Source organism: Pelophylax lessonae, assembly GCF_965119305.1.
Source record: "Pelophylax lessonae genome assembly, chromosome: 1".
NCBI lineage: Eukaryota > Metazoa > Chordata > Amphibia > Anura > Ranidae > Pelophylax > Pelophylax lessonae.
In genome coordinates, this window is record NC_138768.1 from 672,216,559 (window position 1) to 672,234,722 (window position 18,164).

General features: G+C 45.9%; 1 protein-coding gene across 3 annotated transcripts in view; it reads left to right on the plus strand.

Annotated features, from left to right (window-relative positions):
• Window positions 1-18,164, plus strand: part of ARFIP1 (ARF interacting protein 1) — a 260,045-nt gene that overhangs the window by 156,123 nt on the left and 85,758 nt on the right. For 2 of the 3 annotated variants that reach the window (XM_082244069.1, XM_082244070.1), the window contains 2 exons: window positions 8,018-8,113; window positions 10,544-10,659. In XM_082244069.1, coding sequence (XP_082100195.1) covers window positions 8,018-8,113; window positions 10,544-10,659 — 212 coding nt within the window. The remainder of the gene's footprint in view (window positions 1-8,017; window positions 8,114-10,543; window positions 10,660-18,164) is intronic. The other variant, XM_082244071.1, reaches the window with a different exon arrangement.

Sequence of the window (18,164 nt, forward strand, 5' to 3'; positions counted from 1 at the left end):
CATGGTGGTCGGATAATTGGCTCCTGACTAAATTCACTCTAGTATGTGTATGTTTGAATGTGAGTTGGGGACTTTATACGGGATGTAAAAATTAAAAAAAATATAAAAAAATAACTACTTGTCCAAGGAAATCAATTGGGATCCCAATCTACTTATATGTCATGACAATCTACTTGTCCTGATAAAAGAAAAATACTTTCTCTTTCGTTCATTGACGGATGCAGTTTCTGATGCATATCAGTAGGGCTATACTGCCCCCTACAGGAGTAGGACACTAAACAGAAAAAACAATTCTGGCTACGCCTATGGGCAGTCCCAGGGGGTACACCCTCTCTCTTCCTGCATAGGATGTCCGTTTTATTCGGTCTAGCCAGGAGTAAGGACCTAGTTCCCTGCTGGGATCTCTGGTCCTGGCAAAGTTTATTTTTTTTTTTTTTTCCTAGATAATTTTATTTTTTTTTTTAGTTGACTTTTCTCCGGATTTTTTCCCTGTGAAATCTACAAGCAACTATGCCGGATCTGAGCGACGGGCTGGATGTATAGATCCAGTGGTCGCCTCAGCCGGCCAACGAGCGTGCGCAGGCCTTAGCTCTGCGCTTGGTCGGCCGCGGCATAGTCCCAGTGGACGGGGACTGGCCCCACGAGTTAAACGTCTCCACAGGTTGCACACGACTGAGTCTAGGCCGGAGTCAGTGGTCCTTTTTGGCGGACAGCCCCCCACTTCGGCGGAGAGGGGTTCTGTCAGGAAATGGCACCCGTCTGTTCTGGTATGGTGAGTAAATGTTCCCCCCTCTTCCCCTGGCGGATTTTGGGGTGGATGCGGGCCCTTCCCTGGGACGATCGGACCCTAACAAACCTGGGTTCCCCTCTGTCCTGTCATGCACCCCCACCTACCTGCCCCCATCACTGCTGGGGGCTATTGGGCCTACTCCCGGGGGCTTGGACCACGCTGCAGGCCGCATGTGGGGGTGCCGCCGGTGACTGACAAACGATCATGCGGGGTGGGGTCTCTACCTATCACTTCAGGGCCCACCTTCCAATCGATCCTGTTCTGGAGTCTGGGGGGTCCGCACGAGGGTCCTCAGTTGCTCTGCAGGCCGCGCGGGGGCCACCATTTTCTTGTAGCCTCACGTGCTGAGGAGATCAGTGGCCATCTTGGTACACCCGGCATGGCCATTTTGTGGTGGCGTTTTCTAATAAAAATGAGGATGGGAGTTCCTGGAGGCGTTTTTTTTTTTTTTTTAGCGGAGCCCCTCTCTATACCCTGGGCTGCTCTTCAGATCCTCCCTCTTTTGGATCGAGATTGCTGCTGACACGTGCTGTGCAGACATTCTGGGCCTCCTGGTGCATCTTTGGTACAATGAGTCTGGGTCTCTCTCTCTGCTGGGGGTTTCCAGTGCACTTTGCCTGACCTCTGGGGGGGGGGCGCTGTGGCGCGGTGGGAACGTTTTTTTGTTTTTTTTTAAAAAAACTTCAACTTTTGCTGACGGGTTTCCCTGGTGCAACATGGACCCTACAGATCATTTGTCCCCATCTGACCCCCTCAAGGAGGCCGCAGCGCTTTCCAGTACCCCAGCTGTCTATAGATGCCATTTCGGCGGTCCTGGAATTGTTTGTGTCCTGAGTGGAGGTGGCCTTTAAAGGGCGAGGTGCTAAAAAATTACCTCCGCCTACCCCTGCCTCATCTGATGTCTCAGATTCTGAGTCTGACTCAGCCACCGCAGATGCAGGTCCCCTTGCCAGGTCTGCTACTTTACGCCCTGTCTCCTATGACCGTATACTATGGCTGAAGTACTGGTCTGTGGATCAGATCTCAAAGAATGCCTTGACTGATCTACATTTTCCAGGTGATCGCCTGTTTGGGGCTACTCTGGTTGACATTATAAAAAGGGTAAGAGTACCTCCCTCCCGCAGGCTAACAAGGGTAAGGACCCTTGTCGCAGACAGGGTCCCTCCTTCTCAGCACACAAGAAGTTTTTTCGTCCCTCAGGGTCAGTTGGTAAGGCGAATCCCTTCAAGACTCCCTCGGGTGGCTCCAATCGACCCTGGTCTGGAAAACAATCTAGTTTCTCCAGACCGGGCGACAAGGCCACCACAAGACAAATGTGTTCAGGTTGTCATACGGTCCGGTTACAAGATAGTTTTGATCCGTACCGCTGGTAACGTTTTTCCCTTCCAATGTGCGACTGTCCCCGGATCGCTTACAGGCTCTCTTTGGGGCAATTCAGGACCTGGTATAACAGGGTGTAATAGTTCTGGTTCCGTGCGTGGAATGTTTTCAGGGTTTTTATTCAAACCTATTTACGGTCCCCAGGAAGGAAGGCAAGATGCGTCCGATCCTGGACCCAAAAGCACTGAATTGCTTTGTGTGAATTCAAAAGATGGAATTAGTTTGTACGGTGGTGGCTTCCCTACATCAGGGAGATTTCCTGGCCTCCATAGACATCAAAGATGCCTACCTTCACATCCCAATATGTGCAGGACACCAACGGTTTCCCTTTTTTGCCGTGGGAGAGTTTGTGGCATTACCCTTTGGTCTCGCCTCTGCTCCTCGGGTCTCCACAACAGTGGCTCCGGTCCTAGTGCTTTTGCGGCAGTGGGGGATATCATACCTGGGTTACCTGGACGATCTGCTTCTACGTGGGGAATTGCCTACAGTGCTGGAAATACATTTTGGAGATCACCATGAGAACTCTGGAGGAGTTCGGGTGGATTCTGAACCTTCAGAAGTCATCCTTGGTCTCTTCCATGAGACTGGACTATCTGGGCCTGACTTTTGACTCGTCCTCAGCCAGGGTGTTTCTTCCTCCAGAAAAACTTTAAAAACTCCAGACCGCGGTTCAGCTTTTGCTGTCCGGCAAATGGTCGTCCATTCGGACCTGTATGAGAGTTCTGGGACTGATCTGATCTGTCATCCTTTGAGGTGGTCTCCTTCGCTCCATTAAACAAACGCGAGGATCCTCTAGAAGGAAATCCTTCTCAAATGGAACAAGAATCGAAGTTCCCTGGATAACCAGATCCAGCTGAGCCAGGTGACCAGGGAGTCCTTAGTATGGTGGCTTCGGTCCCCGATGCTCAAGCTAGGAAAATTCTTCCTTCCTCCCTATGTATTGGACGATTGTCACCACGGATCTGTCCAGGTGGGGAGGGGTTCTCGGCAGGTTCTCTGCTCAGGGAGTCTGGTCCCTGAAAGAGTCCAGGTTACAGATCAATGTTCTGGAGCTGAGAGCGATCAGGCTTTGCCTAGTCCACTGGACCGAGCACCTGCGGGTTTGTCCGGTGCGCATTCAATCAGACAATGCCACGCCTGTGGCTTATGTCAATCACCAAGGGGGCACCAAAAGTGTCCTTGGGGATTTGGAAGTGGCAGGCATCCTTCGGTGGGCCAAACTCTTTGTTCCAGCTCTCTCCGCTGTTCACACTCCAGGAGTTAAAAATTGTCAGGTGGATTACCTCAGCCGACAGACCTTGGATGCAGGGGAATGGTCTCTCCGTCCAGAGGTGTTCCAGCAGTTGTGCCTTCGTTGGGGCACTCCAGATGTAGATATGTTGCCGTCTCGGGTCAACAGAAAAGTACAGGTTTGTGGCCCACTCCTGGGACCCTCTGGCAGACGCCGCAGACACGCTGATGGCCCCATGGGGTCAGTATCAGCTGATGTATGCCTTTCCTCCTCTCAAGTTGCTGCCAAGACTTCTTCCCAGGATCGAGGCGGAAGGGATTGGAGACTTCAACTCAGGGAGGATTTACTGTCTCAAGGGGCCAATCTTCCATCCTGCTTTATATTTGCTGGCTTTGACAGCTTGGCTGTTGAAAGCCAGGTGCTGAAGGACAGGGGATTTTCTGTCTGCTTCAGTGATTCCCACTCTGCTTAAAGTGAGGAATGTGACTTTTCGGAAGATTTATCGTACATGGAAGTCGTATTTTGCGTGGTGTGGGTCTCTTGGGGCTCCCCCTCACTTATACTCGGTGGCTCGGGTCTTGGCTTTCCTTCAATGGGGAGTTGATCAAAAGTTAGCCTTGAGTACTATCAAGGGTCAGGTTTTCGGCCTTGGCAATTTTCTTCCAAAGCCATTAGCAACCCATTCCCTAGTGCGTAACTTCATCCAGGGGGTGCGACATTTGGCTCCTCAGGTGCGACCTCCGTTACCACCTTGAGACCTTACTTTGGTACTGTCGATTCTTCAGAAACCTCATTTTGCAAGTATTCAGGGGATTCCCCTGCTGACCTTATCCCAGAAGGTGGTCTTCTTGATGGCTATTACTTCTGCGCGCTGGGTGTCGGAACTGTCGGCGTTGTCCTGTCGTTCTCCCTATCTGGTGCTTCACCGGGATAAAGTGGTTCTTTGTCCGAATCCGTCCTTCCTTCCGAAGGTGGTTTCCAGTTTTCACTTAAATGAGGACATCCTGTTACCCTCTTTGTGTCCTAAGCCAAAACATCCTAAGGAATTTGCACTGTATACTCTGGATGTGGTTCGGGCAATCAGGGTGTACTTGGAGACTACTGAGTCTTTTCGGAAGTCTGCTTTGCTCTTTGTACTCACGGATGGTCCAAAGAAAGGGCTGCCTGCGTCTGCTGCGACTGTTGCCAGATGCATCAGACAGACAGTGGTACAGGCTTCTTCAATTAAGTGTCAGGGTCAATTAAGGGTCAGGCGCATTCTACTCTGGCTTTTAGTGCTTCCTGGGCTTTTAGCCATCTGCCATCTGTGGTTCAGGTTTGCAAAGCGGCTACCTGGTCGTCTGTTCATACCTTCACAAAATTTTATAAGGTTAATGTGCTGGCATCTGCAGATGCCTCTTTTAGGCCGCAAAGTTTTGCAGGCTGCTGTTCAAGGGGGCTTCTTAGCCTTACTTGAGGGTGTTTCATGTTTTTTTCAGGTGGGCCTCATCTTTTATTTTGATGAGTCCTGTGTTGCCTGTTGGCTATGTTTTAACCTTGGGGACTTGACTTTCTGCTGTTCCCACCCCTCATTTCATGGCACTGCTTTGCACTGTCCCTTCTGATATGCATCAGAGACTGTGTCCGTCAATGAACGATCGAGAAAACTTGATTTTTGACTTGGCATAAAATCCTTTTCTCTTAAGTTCATTGACAGACGCAATACCCGCCCCTCTATTTTGGGTTGGGTTAGTATTACTTCTCTGACACTGCTTTGTTACAAAGCTGACATCCTATGCAGGAAGAGAGAGGGTGTACCCCCTGGTACTGCTCATAAGCGTAGCCAGAATTTTTTTTCTGTCTAGTGTCCTACTCCTGTAGGGGGCAGCATAACCCTACTGATATGCATCACAGTCTGCGTCCGTCAATGAACTTAAGAGAAAAGGATTTTATGGTAAGTCAAAAATCCAGTTTTTACAAAAAAACATACTTAAATAAGGTTTTAACATTGCGCTGTTTATTTCCTATTCACCTCTCTACCTGTTTCTAGCACCACACCCGGGGCTTAGCAAGGATGGGCGAGACCTTGCAGTGTGACCAGCACCGATTGGCTGCTCGTCAGGAAAGGGGCTCTCAGTGCTCAGCAAAAGCGCATCTGCTGAGTGAGTAAATGAGGCGCCGGACAAAATTTGAGCCAAAAAATGTATTCCTTCAGTTTATTCTCGCACACAGTTGCACTTGGGTGCTCAGTACAAGCGCATGCTGAGCAGTCAAATCAAGCCCTTGTGTCCACTAGGTGAGGCTTCATTCACACCTGCCATTGTGCCCACAATCTAAAAACGCACTACCATCACAAAATGCAGGTTTAGGTGCCATTATTTTCAAAGGTGCCTAAAACGCAGTGTGGCTTTGATGCACAATTTTTCGCACGGCAATCTCGGTAAATCGCATTTGTGTGAAACTTGTTGCCCAAAAGAAGCTCCTTTTTTAGCGTCGAGTTTCACGCAATTAGAGTTGCCACCATTGCCATGCGAAAATCGTAGCATTTTAGGTGCCATTTAAAATAATAACTGAACCTAAATTTTGTGATTGTAGTGCGTTTGGAAATTCCAAAAGGCCCAGGTGTGAATGAAGCCTTAGTACTGGTAAACACTGACGTGGATCAGATGCGATCCGAATGGTAACTATTTGCATGGCATCTGAAAATACATGGTTTTCTATGAAGAATGTTCACATCTACGCGGTGCAATATTTTTTTCTTTGGGTCTGGTTTTAAAAAAAAAAAAAAAGGGTCCTGTGCAAATTTGGAGCGTTGTGTTCCAAACTTGCACAGAGTATAGTGCCATTCTAAGATAACCGTGTAACATAGAATGGGATTTACAGCTGGGTTTGCATAGAAATGGCTGGAAGGCAGTTTTGCATAGAGTTGGCTAGAAGACAAATTTACATAGAAGTGGATGGAAGGAATTTTTAGCATATGAAGAAAGATTGAAAATTGCAGCAGTACTAAATTCGCATTGAACAAAAAGGTATTCACAATCGCATACCTGAATCATATCAGAATCTCATCTAAATCGTGTAACCTTGACCTTTGACAATCGCACTGAAAGCTGGAATGAAGATCGCACCTCATAAAGTAAACCTTGCTGCTTGGCCACAGCAGGGCTAAATGTAAAGAAGAAGAAAAAAAAACACCGCCCCAGTGCCCAGAACTGTATGTCCCGGTTGTTGGGCGATGCGATTTGCACATCTCTGCTTGGACTTTAAGCTCCTTGAGGGCAGGGACGATGTGAATGTACATTATAAATGTAAAGCGATTGCATAAATTGTTAGCGCAGGTATATAAATACGCCTAATATTAAAAAAGGGACCTTTTCTAAAAGAGAAGCTTCGAGTGGAAGAAACATCTTTTTAGAACTTCTTGTTTTGATTCGTTGGGTATGCCACTGACTTTTTGGCTTCAATATGTTTCAATTATGCACATAAGGACTTGTGATTTCCCTTATCTGCATGCTTGTTACAGCTCAGTACCTCAGTTGGTATTGAAGTCAGCAGACGAGTATAACTGCCAGGCAACCAACATTTTTTTTAAAAAGGAGATTGACAATGACAGCAGTCATGTTTTGCTTAGGAAAGGTTTGCTTTAAATGTATATCTTTGTACATGCTGAACATATGCCAGGTTGCAGGTATCTAAAATGCCTTAAAAACAATATCAACAGCACATATGTTCAAGGCTGCTAATAATAATTGTTGGATTTTTGATTGTGTAACCTGCTTATTGAAACAGTTTCAGATATGAATAATAATTAGGAGTGGCCCCTGCGCTATCACTTGATAACAGAGATGTATATTGCAAAAAATAAGTGTAGAAAACAGGATCTGCTGCAGCTCTCAACTCAGCCTTTCAATTTAAACCGAATCAATATTTTATACCTACTATAGTTTCAGATATGTATTTCTTAAAGTGGAGTTCCGCCTCCCCCTCCAAATACACATACCTTAGCTGCTGACTTTTAATATTAGGACGCTTTCTTACCTGTCCTGGAGTCTAGCAATGTCTGCACCGCAGCCGATATTTCCATTGGCTGTCGGGTGCTGCCGCCGCCATTGCCCGTAAGGGAGCCCGTCAGTGAAGCCTTGCGGCTTTACGAGCGCGTCCCTTCTGTGAATGCACATTCTTGTAGGCGCGCCGGAGGAAGGAGGGGGCCGAACTTCCGAGGGACGGCGCCGTGGCGCCAAATCCCGGAAGTGGGGAAGGGTACATGTCAAAAACAGGTACCCGTTCCCCCCCTCCCCCCCTGAATGGTGTCAAATGTGGCACCAGAGAGGGGGAGGAAACAAAAGAGCGGAAGTGTGTTGGAGCAACTGCCAAATAAATGGCGTTAAAGTGAAGAGGCATCCTAATCCAACTGTACTATCTATCCCTGCAATATATGTGTCCATAAATTAACATTTGTTTGGTAACCTGGAGTTTACACATGATCCTACAACTCTAATGAAAGTATACCCTTTGTTGGCATTTTTCAGCTGAAATATCGTTTTGTTCTATAATCTTCTGGTCTAACGCTATCCCCTAATAATTTACTAGTGTTTGTATTCCTATTGTAATATTTGTGCAATATATACTTTTCTTAGGTTCCTTCTCCACACCCAGGTCTCCAGTAATTTCCCCTAGCAGCACAGCAGCTAGCAGACTGGCTGGACAAGGAGATGATTTAATTGCTCCGTCAGGTATTGCAGATGCTGGATAACTCCGCAGGAACTGCTGGTGCTGCACTAACCTCTTTATTTTTCCTTATTATTTCCTGATTATCTCTGAATCATAGGAGTGTGCTTTATTCCTGCCCTGCTGAGAATTAATCATGTGCCAATTAACGCAAAAGCACCTTAACCTTTCTCCTGGTTCAAAAACAACATCACCCTGTATTCAAAATGTGCACTCTATATGTTTATCTTAAGTGTCTGACAAAGCACTTGTTTGGCAAAGTGAAATGTGCAGTAATCAGTAGCAGCTAGTCCATCTGTTTTCATCATAAGTGCTCTAAGCTGCTGAAGATGCTGTGATGTGTGTGTATATGGATTACGGCACAATACAGCTCTCTGCAACATTTTCAGAATGTTCTTTCTCTCTTCAAACTCCATAGCACAAATCACGTTGAATGTAAGATTGATCAACATACGTGAGGATTACTTTTGAAACAATGGCTCTGACATTGTACTTTACATGTAACATCAGTGCAAGGACAAGGTAATCCAGTGTCCAGGGAGAAGGTGCTAAAGCTGCCCCTGCTTCGGTGGTGTTACTGGAAGGAAAAATGCCTCTGCATCAGTTGTCAGTTTGAGGAGGACTGATTTGATAGTGGTATGAAAGGAGAGGGGAGCTGGGAAGGTGGGGGCTGTGTGGGGGGGTACTTTTAGGCTGCATTCACATGTCAGCGTATGATCGCGGGCAGAACCGCCGCGGTTCCGCCCGCGATTCAGAGATTTATTGCAAATCGCGTGACGCCTAGCGTTGCCCGTTGATTTGCAATAGCCCCCCAAACGCCGAGCGATGTTGCCGCGATTTACGCCCGCCGAATCGCGGCAACATCGTGCAAACAAAATCGCGGGACGCAATACGCTCCAAAAAAGTACAAGAGCTTCTTTGGAGCGTATTGCGTCATTCTCCCTGGTGTAAAAATGAAGATCAGACGGTTCTACTATGTAGGACCGTTGATCTTTGTTTTTACACCAATAACCGTGTCCCTGTACAGTTAGAATCACGCCCCTAGGACACACTTAACCCCTCCCTCTCCAATACAGTTAACCCCTTCCCTGCCAGTGTCATTTTTGCAGTAACAGTGCATATGTATTGCACTGATTACTGCAGTAATGTCACTGGTAACCCCAAAAGTGTCAAAAATGTCAGTCAAGGGTCCGATCTGTCCGCCGCAATGTCGCAGTACCAAAAAAAAAATCGCAGATCGCCACCATTACGCGTTAAAAAAAAAAAAACCCACCAAAAATGACAATCTTTCCCTTTGTTAGTAAACTCGATAACTTTTGCTCAAACCAATCAAAATACGCTTTTTGCGTTTTTTTTTTTTTTTTTTTTTTTTTTTTTTTTTTACCAAACATATGTAGCATAAAACAAATTGGCCGAAAATGTTAAAAAATTTTGATTTTTACATTTTTTTTTTGGGGAATTTCATATAAAAAAATGTGAAAAATATTGTTATTTTTGCAAAATTTACGCTCTTTTTTTGTTTATAACGCATGATCAAAAAATCGCACAGGTGATCAAATACCACCAAAAGAAAGCTCTGTTTGTGGGAAAAAAAGGACGTCAAATTCGTTTAGGTACAGCGTCGCGCGACCGCGCAATTGTCCGTTAAAGTCACGCAGTAAAAAATCGCAAAAAACCCCTGGTCTTTTAGCAGCCAAATCCTCCGGGGCTTAAGTGGTTAAACCTCTGTATGGTCTTGGCTACCGTGCTGCAGCTCAGGTTCAGGGTCTTGCCATCTTTATGTAGAGAAACAATTTTTTTATTTTTATTTTTTTTCAGATCCTCAGAGTTCTTTGCCATGAAGTGCTATGTTGAACTTCCAGTGACCAGTATGAGAGAATGAGGAGCGCTGACACCAAGTTTAACACACCTGCTCCCCATTCACACCTGAGAGCTACTTTTGTGAATCAGTGCGGCGCCGCTAAGTCAGCATCGTACAATTCAGATTGCCGGCAACTGGCTCAGATTTGACATGTCAAATCGGTCCAATCAGAACGTGGACTTTTTTCACAAAAGCAATTCAGATGGATGTTGTGGAATCACAGAGCATCCAATCAAATTTCAATTTATGCTAGTAACATCTCCTTTGAGCTTCTTTTATTTCTAACTTGCATACAGAATATTTTGTTTATATCTGTGTTTTGAATTGACCAGGGTGATGTTGTTTTAGAAAACACTACCAGTGTACATCAGTAGTAATATATTGGTCTTGATGCCTAATTATTGTTTTCTTATCAATTTATCTTACTGGCTTTTCTGTGGATAATTGTCTTCCAAGTATCTTTCCCTTTAGCACAGTGCTATTGTTGCAGATAAATATTACTGGAAATAATTGATAGATGTTTGCTTATTTTGTTTTTCCTAATGAAAGTTACATTTTGTTTTTGTTTCTGTAGGTGATAGACAAAGAGCAGAACTGAGAAGCGGCCCTGTTGTCCTTTCGGAAGAACCAAGGAATACAGCTATTGAAAAATTTGAGCTTGTAAGAAGATGGAGTTTAAATACCTACAAGGTGCGTGTTAGACATTTTAGTGTAATCTAGGTTATATTATAGGTTCATAAAGTGCACGCTGGTCAAAAATATTTATTTCAGATACTTGTTCTGTATAGTGTCATCAATTTAGACAGCTCTTTAAATATATATTGTACATTTACATCAGTCCCTGACCTCAAGGAGCTTACAATCTAAGGTCCAAAACTCACATTCATACATACGCAGGCCAATTTAGACAGGACCCAATTTTTTAGCTTTTTTATTTAGCTGACTACTCTCAGGCTACAAGCAAATGGTAATTGTCTTTTGTTCTTTGCGGACACTGTTTAGTTTCACTGACAGCTTAAAGCTATAGTCCAGTTTCACTGTAAAAAGAAACTCTCCTGGAAGTAGACCCTCTTTTGTACTTCAAACTACAGCTTTCTATTTTACTAAAACATGTTTTGAATACCTTTTTGTTTCCGCACACAAAAAAACAAAAAGTCGAGTGCCCTACCACAGCCGGAATGCATTCTTTCAATGGCTGGGTCAGCAGCGGGAAGATTTTGGATCCCCTTTTTGCTACAGAATGATCGTATTTGCTCTGGAATTGTTTTCTTTCATTTTTGTAGTACTTTTAGTAAGCTGGCAGGGACTAGGACAGTGAAGGGTGTGCAGGTGCTATGTAGTCACTACAGCCTACACAAAGCCTGCTCTAGTGCAGCTACAGAGCAACCATGTCATCTGCCTTTAAGGCCCGTTAGCACATTTCTCTCACAAACAGCAGGTTGAATGAAAAAAAAAAAAAATGAATCCATTCCCCCATCCACACATTCAATGTGAATGGGGCAATCTCTCCACCGACCTATTGTATTTTGCCGGCAGAGAGCCTTCTCTGCCAGCAGAATAAAATGATCAGTGTTGCCTGTTATAGCCTGCAGCACTAATCCTTCAGGAAAAACCCTCCAGGCTGGTTGTACACAAGTCGATCTATCAATCAAATTATGTACAACCAGCTAGCCTATACATGGTTAGAATTTCAGCCGGTCCCTACTGAATTTGACAAATTACTATCCGTGTATAGACGACTTTAGTCTGCTGAGTTGTTACTCCAGAATGACATCCACCCATTAAAGAAGTCCTCAGGCATAAGGACTGTTGTAAGGAGTTCTGAGGTAGGTTGTTGTTTTCAGTACTGCAGCTTGCCAGTCCCTCTAGCCAGTCATAATCTGCCAGCTTTGCATTGAGATGCATAAAGATCCAGAGATAATATCACTGGGGCTAAAATAAGCTATGTAAAAAAATGTATTTAAAAATGTAATTAAAGAGGAAGTAAATGCTTTTTTTTTTTCCCCCTGCAAAGTGAATGCATAATGTGCTAGTATGCATTGCATACTAGCACATTATGTGACACTTACCTGCAACGAAGCCCGCGTTGTCCCCGCTGCCGGCCGCATCCATCTTTGCCCGTCTGTCTTCCGGGTCTTGTTTTGTCTTAGAAAGCAGAAGTGTTTTACAAAATGATTCACTGTGTGTAAAATACACTAGGTATGCCATGCTATTTATTTACTTTATTTAAAGCTCCTATTAGATCTATAAATCTTTCATTTCTCTATCGCTCATTGACAGACGTAGTCCTCGGTGATACAGCACCTTCGATTTATGTTGTCTCCACAGGAGTAGGACTAGACAGGAAATAAAATGCTCTGGCCACACCCTAGGGGCAGTCCCAGAGGGTATATCCTCTCTCTCTCTGCCTCAGCAAATCAGTTTTTTTCTGTCTAGTCAGGAGTAAGGACCTAGATACCTTGCTGGGATCTTCGGTCCTGGCAGGATTTTTTTCTTAGAAAAGAATTTTTTAAGACAGCTTTTTTTTCTCCAGTGTTCCTGTGAGATCTTCAAGCAAGAAAGCTGAACTGGGCGACGGGCTGGATGTTGAGATACAGTGGTCACCCCAGTTCAGCCTACGAGCGCGTGCAGGCCCTAGCTCCGCGCTGGGTCGGCCGCGACATAGTCCCACTGGACGGGGACTGACCCTGCGAGTTAAACGTCTCGCTGAAACGCCAAAGACCATGAGTCACGGCGCCCGTATTGGTCGACAGCCCTCCCACCCCGGTGGAGAGGGGTACTGTCAGGAGTTGGCGCCCGCCTGGTTCCGGTATGGTGAGTAGTATGTTCCCCCTTTCCCCCTGACGGGTCTTGTGGTGAACGTGGGCCCCTCTCTGTAATGGTAAGGATGGGTTCCCCTCTATCCTATAACATGTCACAGATCCCCCTAATTGAGTGTGATTTTTGTGTACAAGAAGCCAGGAGGCTTGGTTTGGGAGCTGACAATCTAATTGTAAAGATGTGTAAATGATTGTAGTCAGTGGCAGTACTAGAACTTTACTGTGATAGTATAAGGTATCCTACCTGTCAGTAGCCACAGGGCGATGTCTATACATGTATACTGCATTCCAGATCATTCCTCCAGCTAAGCAGCGGACCGCATACGGCCCGCTAGGGTCCGGTACCTCCGACCACGCTGACCACCATGAGGGTGAAGGGTTGTGAGGCCGAGATCCTTCTGCAGACATGCCGCTATTCTGTGCAGGCCGCCGCCATTGTCTGGTAGATCGCACGAGGCCGCCATTTTGGTGTAGCCTCGTGTCTCCAGCATGGGGGCGGCCATGTTTGAGGTGACTCAAACACCTCATGGAGCCAGGGGGAGGAGCCGGCAGGCGTGTTAAGGGGCAGAGCCGCCTCTTTTACCCAGGAAATAGGGCCAAAGACTTCCTGTCTGTAACAAGACAAGCACTGAGCAAGCTGATGAAAACTTCTGTGCATCAGGGATGAGCCTTGGGGTCTGTCTCTCTCTCTGTGGGGTCCAAAAAGGCAGGTAACACTGAGGGGCGCTGTTGCGACTGGGGGACACAAAAAAAAAAAAAAAGTTTTTTTTTTTTTTACTTTGTCATTTTTTGTCGCTGGCAAGTGTCTTGTATAATCATTGACCCTGCCGCATAGGTATCCCCACCTGATCCCCTCAAGGTGGCCGCAGGACCCTCCAGTACCCCACTTGTTTTTAATGCATTATCGGCAATTTTGGAGTCTTTGGTATCCCGGGTGGAGGTGGCCTGTCAGGGACGGGGGTCAAGTAGCGACCCCCGCCTACCCCTATTGTTTATCAGATACTTCAGATATGGATTCGGAACTGGTCAATGCAGTTGCAGGTCCCTCTTAGGGGGCTGTTGTCTCAGGTAATATCTCCTCAGCAGTGAGGAGCACGTTTCTGCCTCCGCCATAGCACAAGAGTGGTGGATGCACTAGTTGTGTCCGTCCGGGAAACCTTTAGTCTTGAGGTTACACCGGCAGAGGTAGCTGAGACTGAGATTCCTTTTTGGTACTTGTTAGCCTACCAAAAGGGCGAAGGATTTTCCTTTACCCAAATGGGGTCGTTTTGAAACGAACCCCTGTTATTTCCAAACGCATGGCTAGGTGCTATCCGTTTGAGGAATTCCTCTTTATAGGATAGACGGTACCACCTGCTGTCTTGCCACAGACTGTTAGGATAAAAAGACCTCGTAACTAACGAGGACCTTCCTTTTCTGCTCATATAGAGTTGTTCGTTCCGCGAGGGCGGGCGATAAGGCGAAACCCTCCAAAGCCCCTTTAGAGGGGTTTCAAAGGGCGCTGGTCGGGTAAACAAAGAGTCCGGCTCAGCCAAGCCTGAAGAATATAGCCTGATGCGCCCCTACCCATCTCTGGGGTGGGGGGGGGATGTCTTCACCGGTTTCTGGAGGACACAGGATCGAGTTTCGATCACTTCCACCGGTGCGATTCTGCCCTTCTAACATTGAACGGTTTCAGGGGTTCTATTCAAACCTATTCACAATGCCCAGGAAAAAGGGCAAGGTGCGTCCAAATCTGGACTTGGGAAGAAATAGAGTCCATCCGTACAGTGGTGGCCTCCCTGCATAAAAGAGATTTCCTGCGTCCATAGACATATAGGATGCCTATCTTTATATCCCCATCATCGCAGGACATCGGCGCTTTTTCGCTTTCCCAAAGATCATCCCTGGTTCCCACCAGGAGACTGAACTATCTGGGCCTAAGGTTGGATACATCCTGGGCAAGAGAGTTTCTCCTTGCTGGGAAACTCCAGAAGGTTCAGTCAATGATTCGGATGTTGCTGTCCGTCAATTGGCTGGGACTGATGGTGGCCTTCTTAGAGGCAGTACCGTATACCCAGTCTCATACCCGAATTCTCCTGAAGGAGATTCTTTTTTAATGGAATCAGAATTCCGATTCCCTGGACAATCGGATCCGGTTGAGCGAGCGGACCAGGAAGTCTCCGATGCTCAACCAGGGGAAGTCATTTCTTCCGATAGTATCCAGATTACCAATAAGGGTATCGGAATTGAGAGCGATCAGATTTTGTCTGATTTACTGGATCGAGCAGCTCTAGAGCAGCCCGATTCGGATCCAATCGCATATGGCCTCTTCATCCAGAGGTTTTTTCCCTAGCTGTCCCTTCATTGGGACATCCCGGATGTGGATCTGTTGGCACCTTGGCCTAACAGGAAGGTGCGGAGGTTTGTAGCTCGCGCCACGATCCTCTAGCGGACGCAGCAGAAACGCTGATCGCCCCGTGGGGGCAGTATCAGCTACGGCATGCCTTCCATCCTCTCAAGTTGCTGCGGGAACTTCTTCGCAGGATAGAGGTGGAGGGAATTCCAGTTATTCTGGAAATTCTGGATTGACCTCGTCAAGCCTGGTACGCCGACTTGGCGAGGCTAGTCGCGGACGCTCCTTGGAGACTTCCTCTCAGGGAGGATTTGCGGTCTCAGGGACCGATCTTCCATCTTGCTTTACAGTCGCTGGCTTAATGGCCTGGCCATTGAGACCCAGGTACTGAAGGACAAGGGATTGTCGGCTTCAGTTATTCCTACCTCCAGTTAAAGCAAGGAAAGCGACTTTCAGCACATGGAAGTCTTAGATTGCATGGTGTGAATCTATTGGATTTTCCCCACATACCTATTCGGTGACCCGAATTTTGGTCTGTCTGCAGCAAGGGGTTGAGCAGAAACTATCCTTGAGCATGATCAAGGGTCAGGTTTTCGGCGTTAGCAATCTTCTTTCAAGAAACCTTTGGCTAATCATTCCTTGGTGCGGAATTTCATCCAGGGGGTGCGACATCTGGCTCCGCCAGTGCGCGCACCCTTACCGCCTGGTATCTTAATTTAGTGTGGTCTGTTCTTCAGAAACTTCTCTTTGAAGATATTAGGGAGATTCCCTTGCTTACATTCCCAGAAGGTGGCCTTCTTGGTGGCCATTACTTCTCTACGCAGGGTGTCAGAACTGGCCGCATTATCCTGTCGTTCCCCAGATCTGGTGGTTCATAGGGATAAGGTGGTTCTTCTTCCGAATCCATCCTTCCTTCCTAAAGTGGTTTTCGTAAGACGGACTCACTTTTTGTGATCACGGATAGCCCTTGAAGGGGGTTGCCTGTGTCTGCCGCGACCATATCTACATGGATCAGTCAGACGGTGGTACAGGCTTATTCTATTAAGGGTCGGAATCCTCCGTTCCCTGTTAGGGCGCACTTCACTCGACCGCTCAGTACTTCCTGGGCCTTTCGCCATCAGGCGTCAGTGGTCCAGGTATGTAAAGCGGCCACCTGGTCGTCGGTACATACCTTTACAAAATTTTATAAAATTGATGTGATGGCATCGGCGGATGCCTCATTTGGCCGCAAGGTTTTGCAGGCCGCAATTTGAGGAGACCGGAGGTCTACCTCGAGGGTTTTTTTCTGTTTGAAAATTTTTTTGTTGAGTCTCATCATTAAGGATGAGCATTGTAAACTTCTAGTTGGCACCGGTTGGGCCTTCTAGATTTGGATTTGATTTCCATTTTCCCACCCCTCATTTGTGATACTGCTCTGGGACTTCCCGAAGGTGCTGTATCACCGAGGACTACGTCTGTCAATGAGCTAAGAGAAAAGGATTTTACGGTAAGATTTTACAAAAATCCATTTTTATTATATCTACATACAAGGTAATGTATTGTGAGTGCTAAATATTTTTAGCAGGGTTTTCCTAGCCTGTCTCTTTCAATGGGTCCTCTGGTAAAATGGTTGGCTTAGATAATCATTTACAAGTTAACAGCAAATGTCTGTTTCAAGTTATAACTACTTGGATTATTTGGGAACTGCAGAGAAAAGTCATAGAACAACTTTCTCACTATGGCTCTAATAAGCACTTCTATTCAGTTCATTACTCTAGGGACCATACTGCATATCTTCTACATTTAATTGCTAACAAAAGAATCCTGACAAAGGCTTGATGAAACTGCCACCACCTGGAGATTAGATCTGCAGAAGTAAACACGGGTATTGGATTGATTTGTTCCACAGCAAGAATCCATATAGTAGTAATAATAGGATTATTATCCAGGAGTACTTCTAGTACTAACCTAAAGATGGCCACAGATTGAATTTCTTCTGGTTCAGCAGGGACCAGCTGAATTTCGAACCATTTGTGGCCGCTTCCGTTAGTGAGAAATCATTCTAATGATCAGCTTCTCACAAATGGTTTTGTTGGAAAATTGTCAGAATACAATAACCCAGTAGGGGAGGATTCCTCTATCTACCTCGCTTGTGTAGATAGGGAATCTGTTTTGTTTTTTCCATCAGCCCACTGGACGATTGATTAAAATTGGCACCTGTATGCCCAGCTTGACTGACAAATTTTGAAATTGGCCTGTCGACAGTACCGCGTTTCCCCGAAAATAAGACCGAGCATGAGTTTCTGGGATGGCTGCAATATGAGCCCTACCCTAAAAATAGGCCCTAGATAAAGTCCTTGTAAAATCATGTAATCTGTTCTGTAAAAAAAAGTATACAGTGCCTTGCAAAAGTATTCACCCCCTTGACTTTTTACCTATTTTGTTACATTACAGCCTTAAGTTCAATGTTTTGTTAATCTGAATTTTATGTGATGGATCCGAACACAATAGTCTAAGTTGGTGAAGTGAAATGAGAAAAATATATACATAAAACTCTTTTTTAGAAATAGAAAACAGAAATTTGGCATGTGCTGTATGTATTCACTCCCTTTGTTATGAAGCCCATAAAAGCTCTGGTGCAACCAATTGCCTTCAGAAGTCACATGATTGGTGAAATGATGTCCACCTGTGTGCAATCTAAGTGTCACATGATCTGTCATTACATATACACACCTTTTTTGAAAGGCCCCAGAGGCTGCAACACCTAAGCACGAGGCACCACTAACCAAGCACTGCCATGAAGACCAAGGAACTCTCCAAACAAGTAAGGGAATGTTGTTAAGTACAAGTCAGGGTTAGGTTATAAAAAAATATCCAAATCTTTGATGATCCCCAGGAGCACCATCAAATCTATCATAACCAAATGGAAAGAACATGACACAACAGCAAACCTGCCAAGAGACGGCCGCCCACCAAAACTCACCGACCGGGCAAGGAGGGCATTAATCAGAGACGCAGCACAAAGACCTAAGGTAACCCTGGAGGAGCTGCAGAGTTCCCTA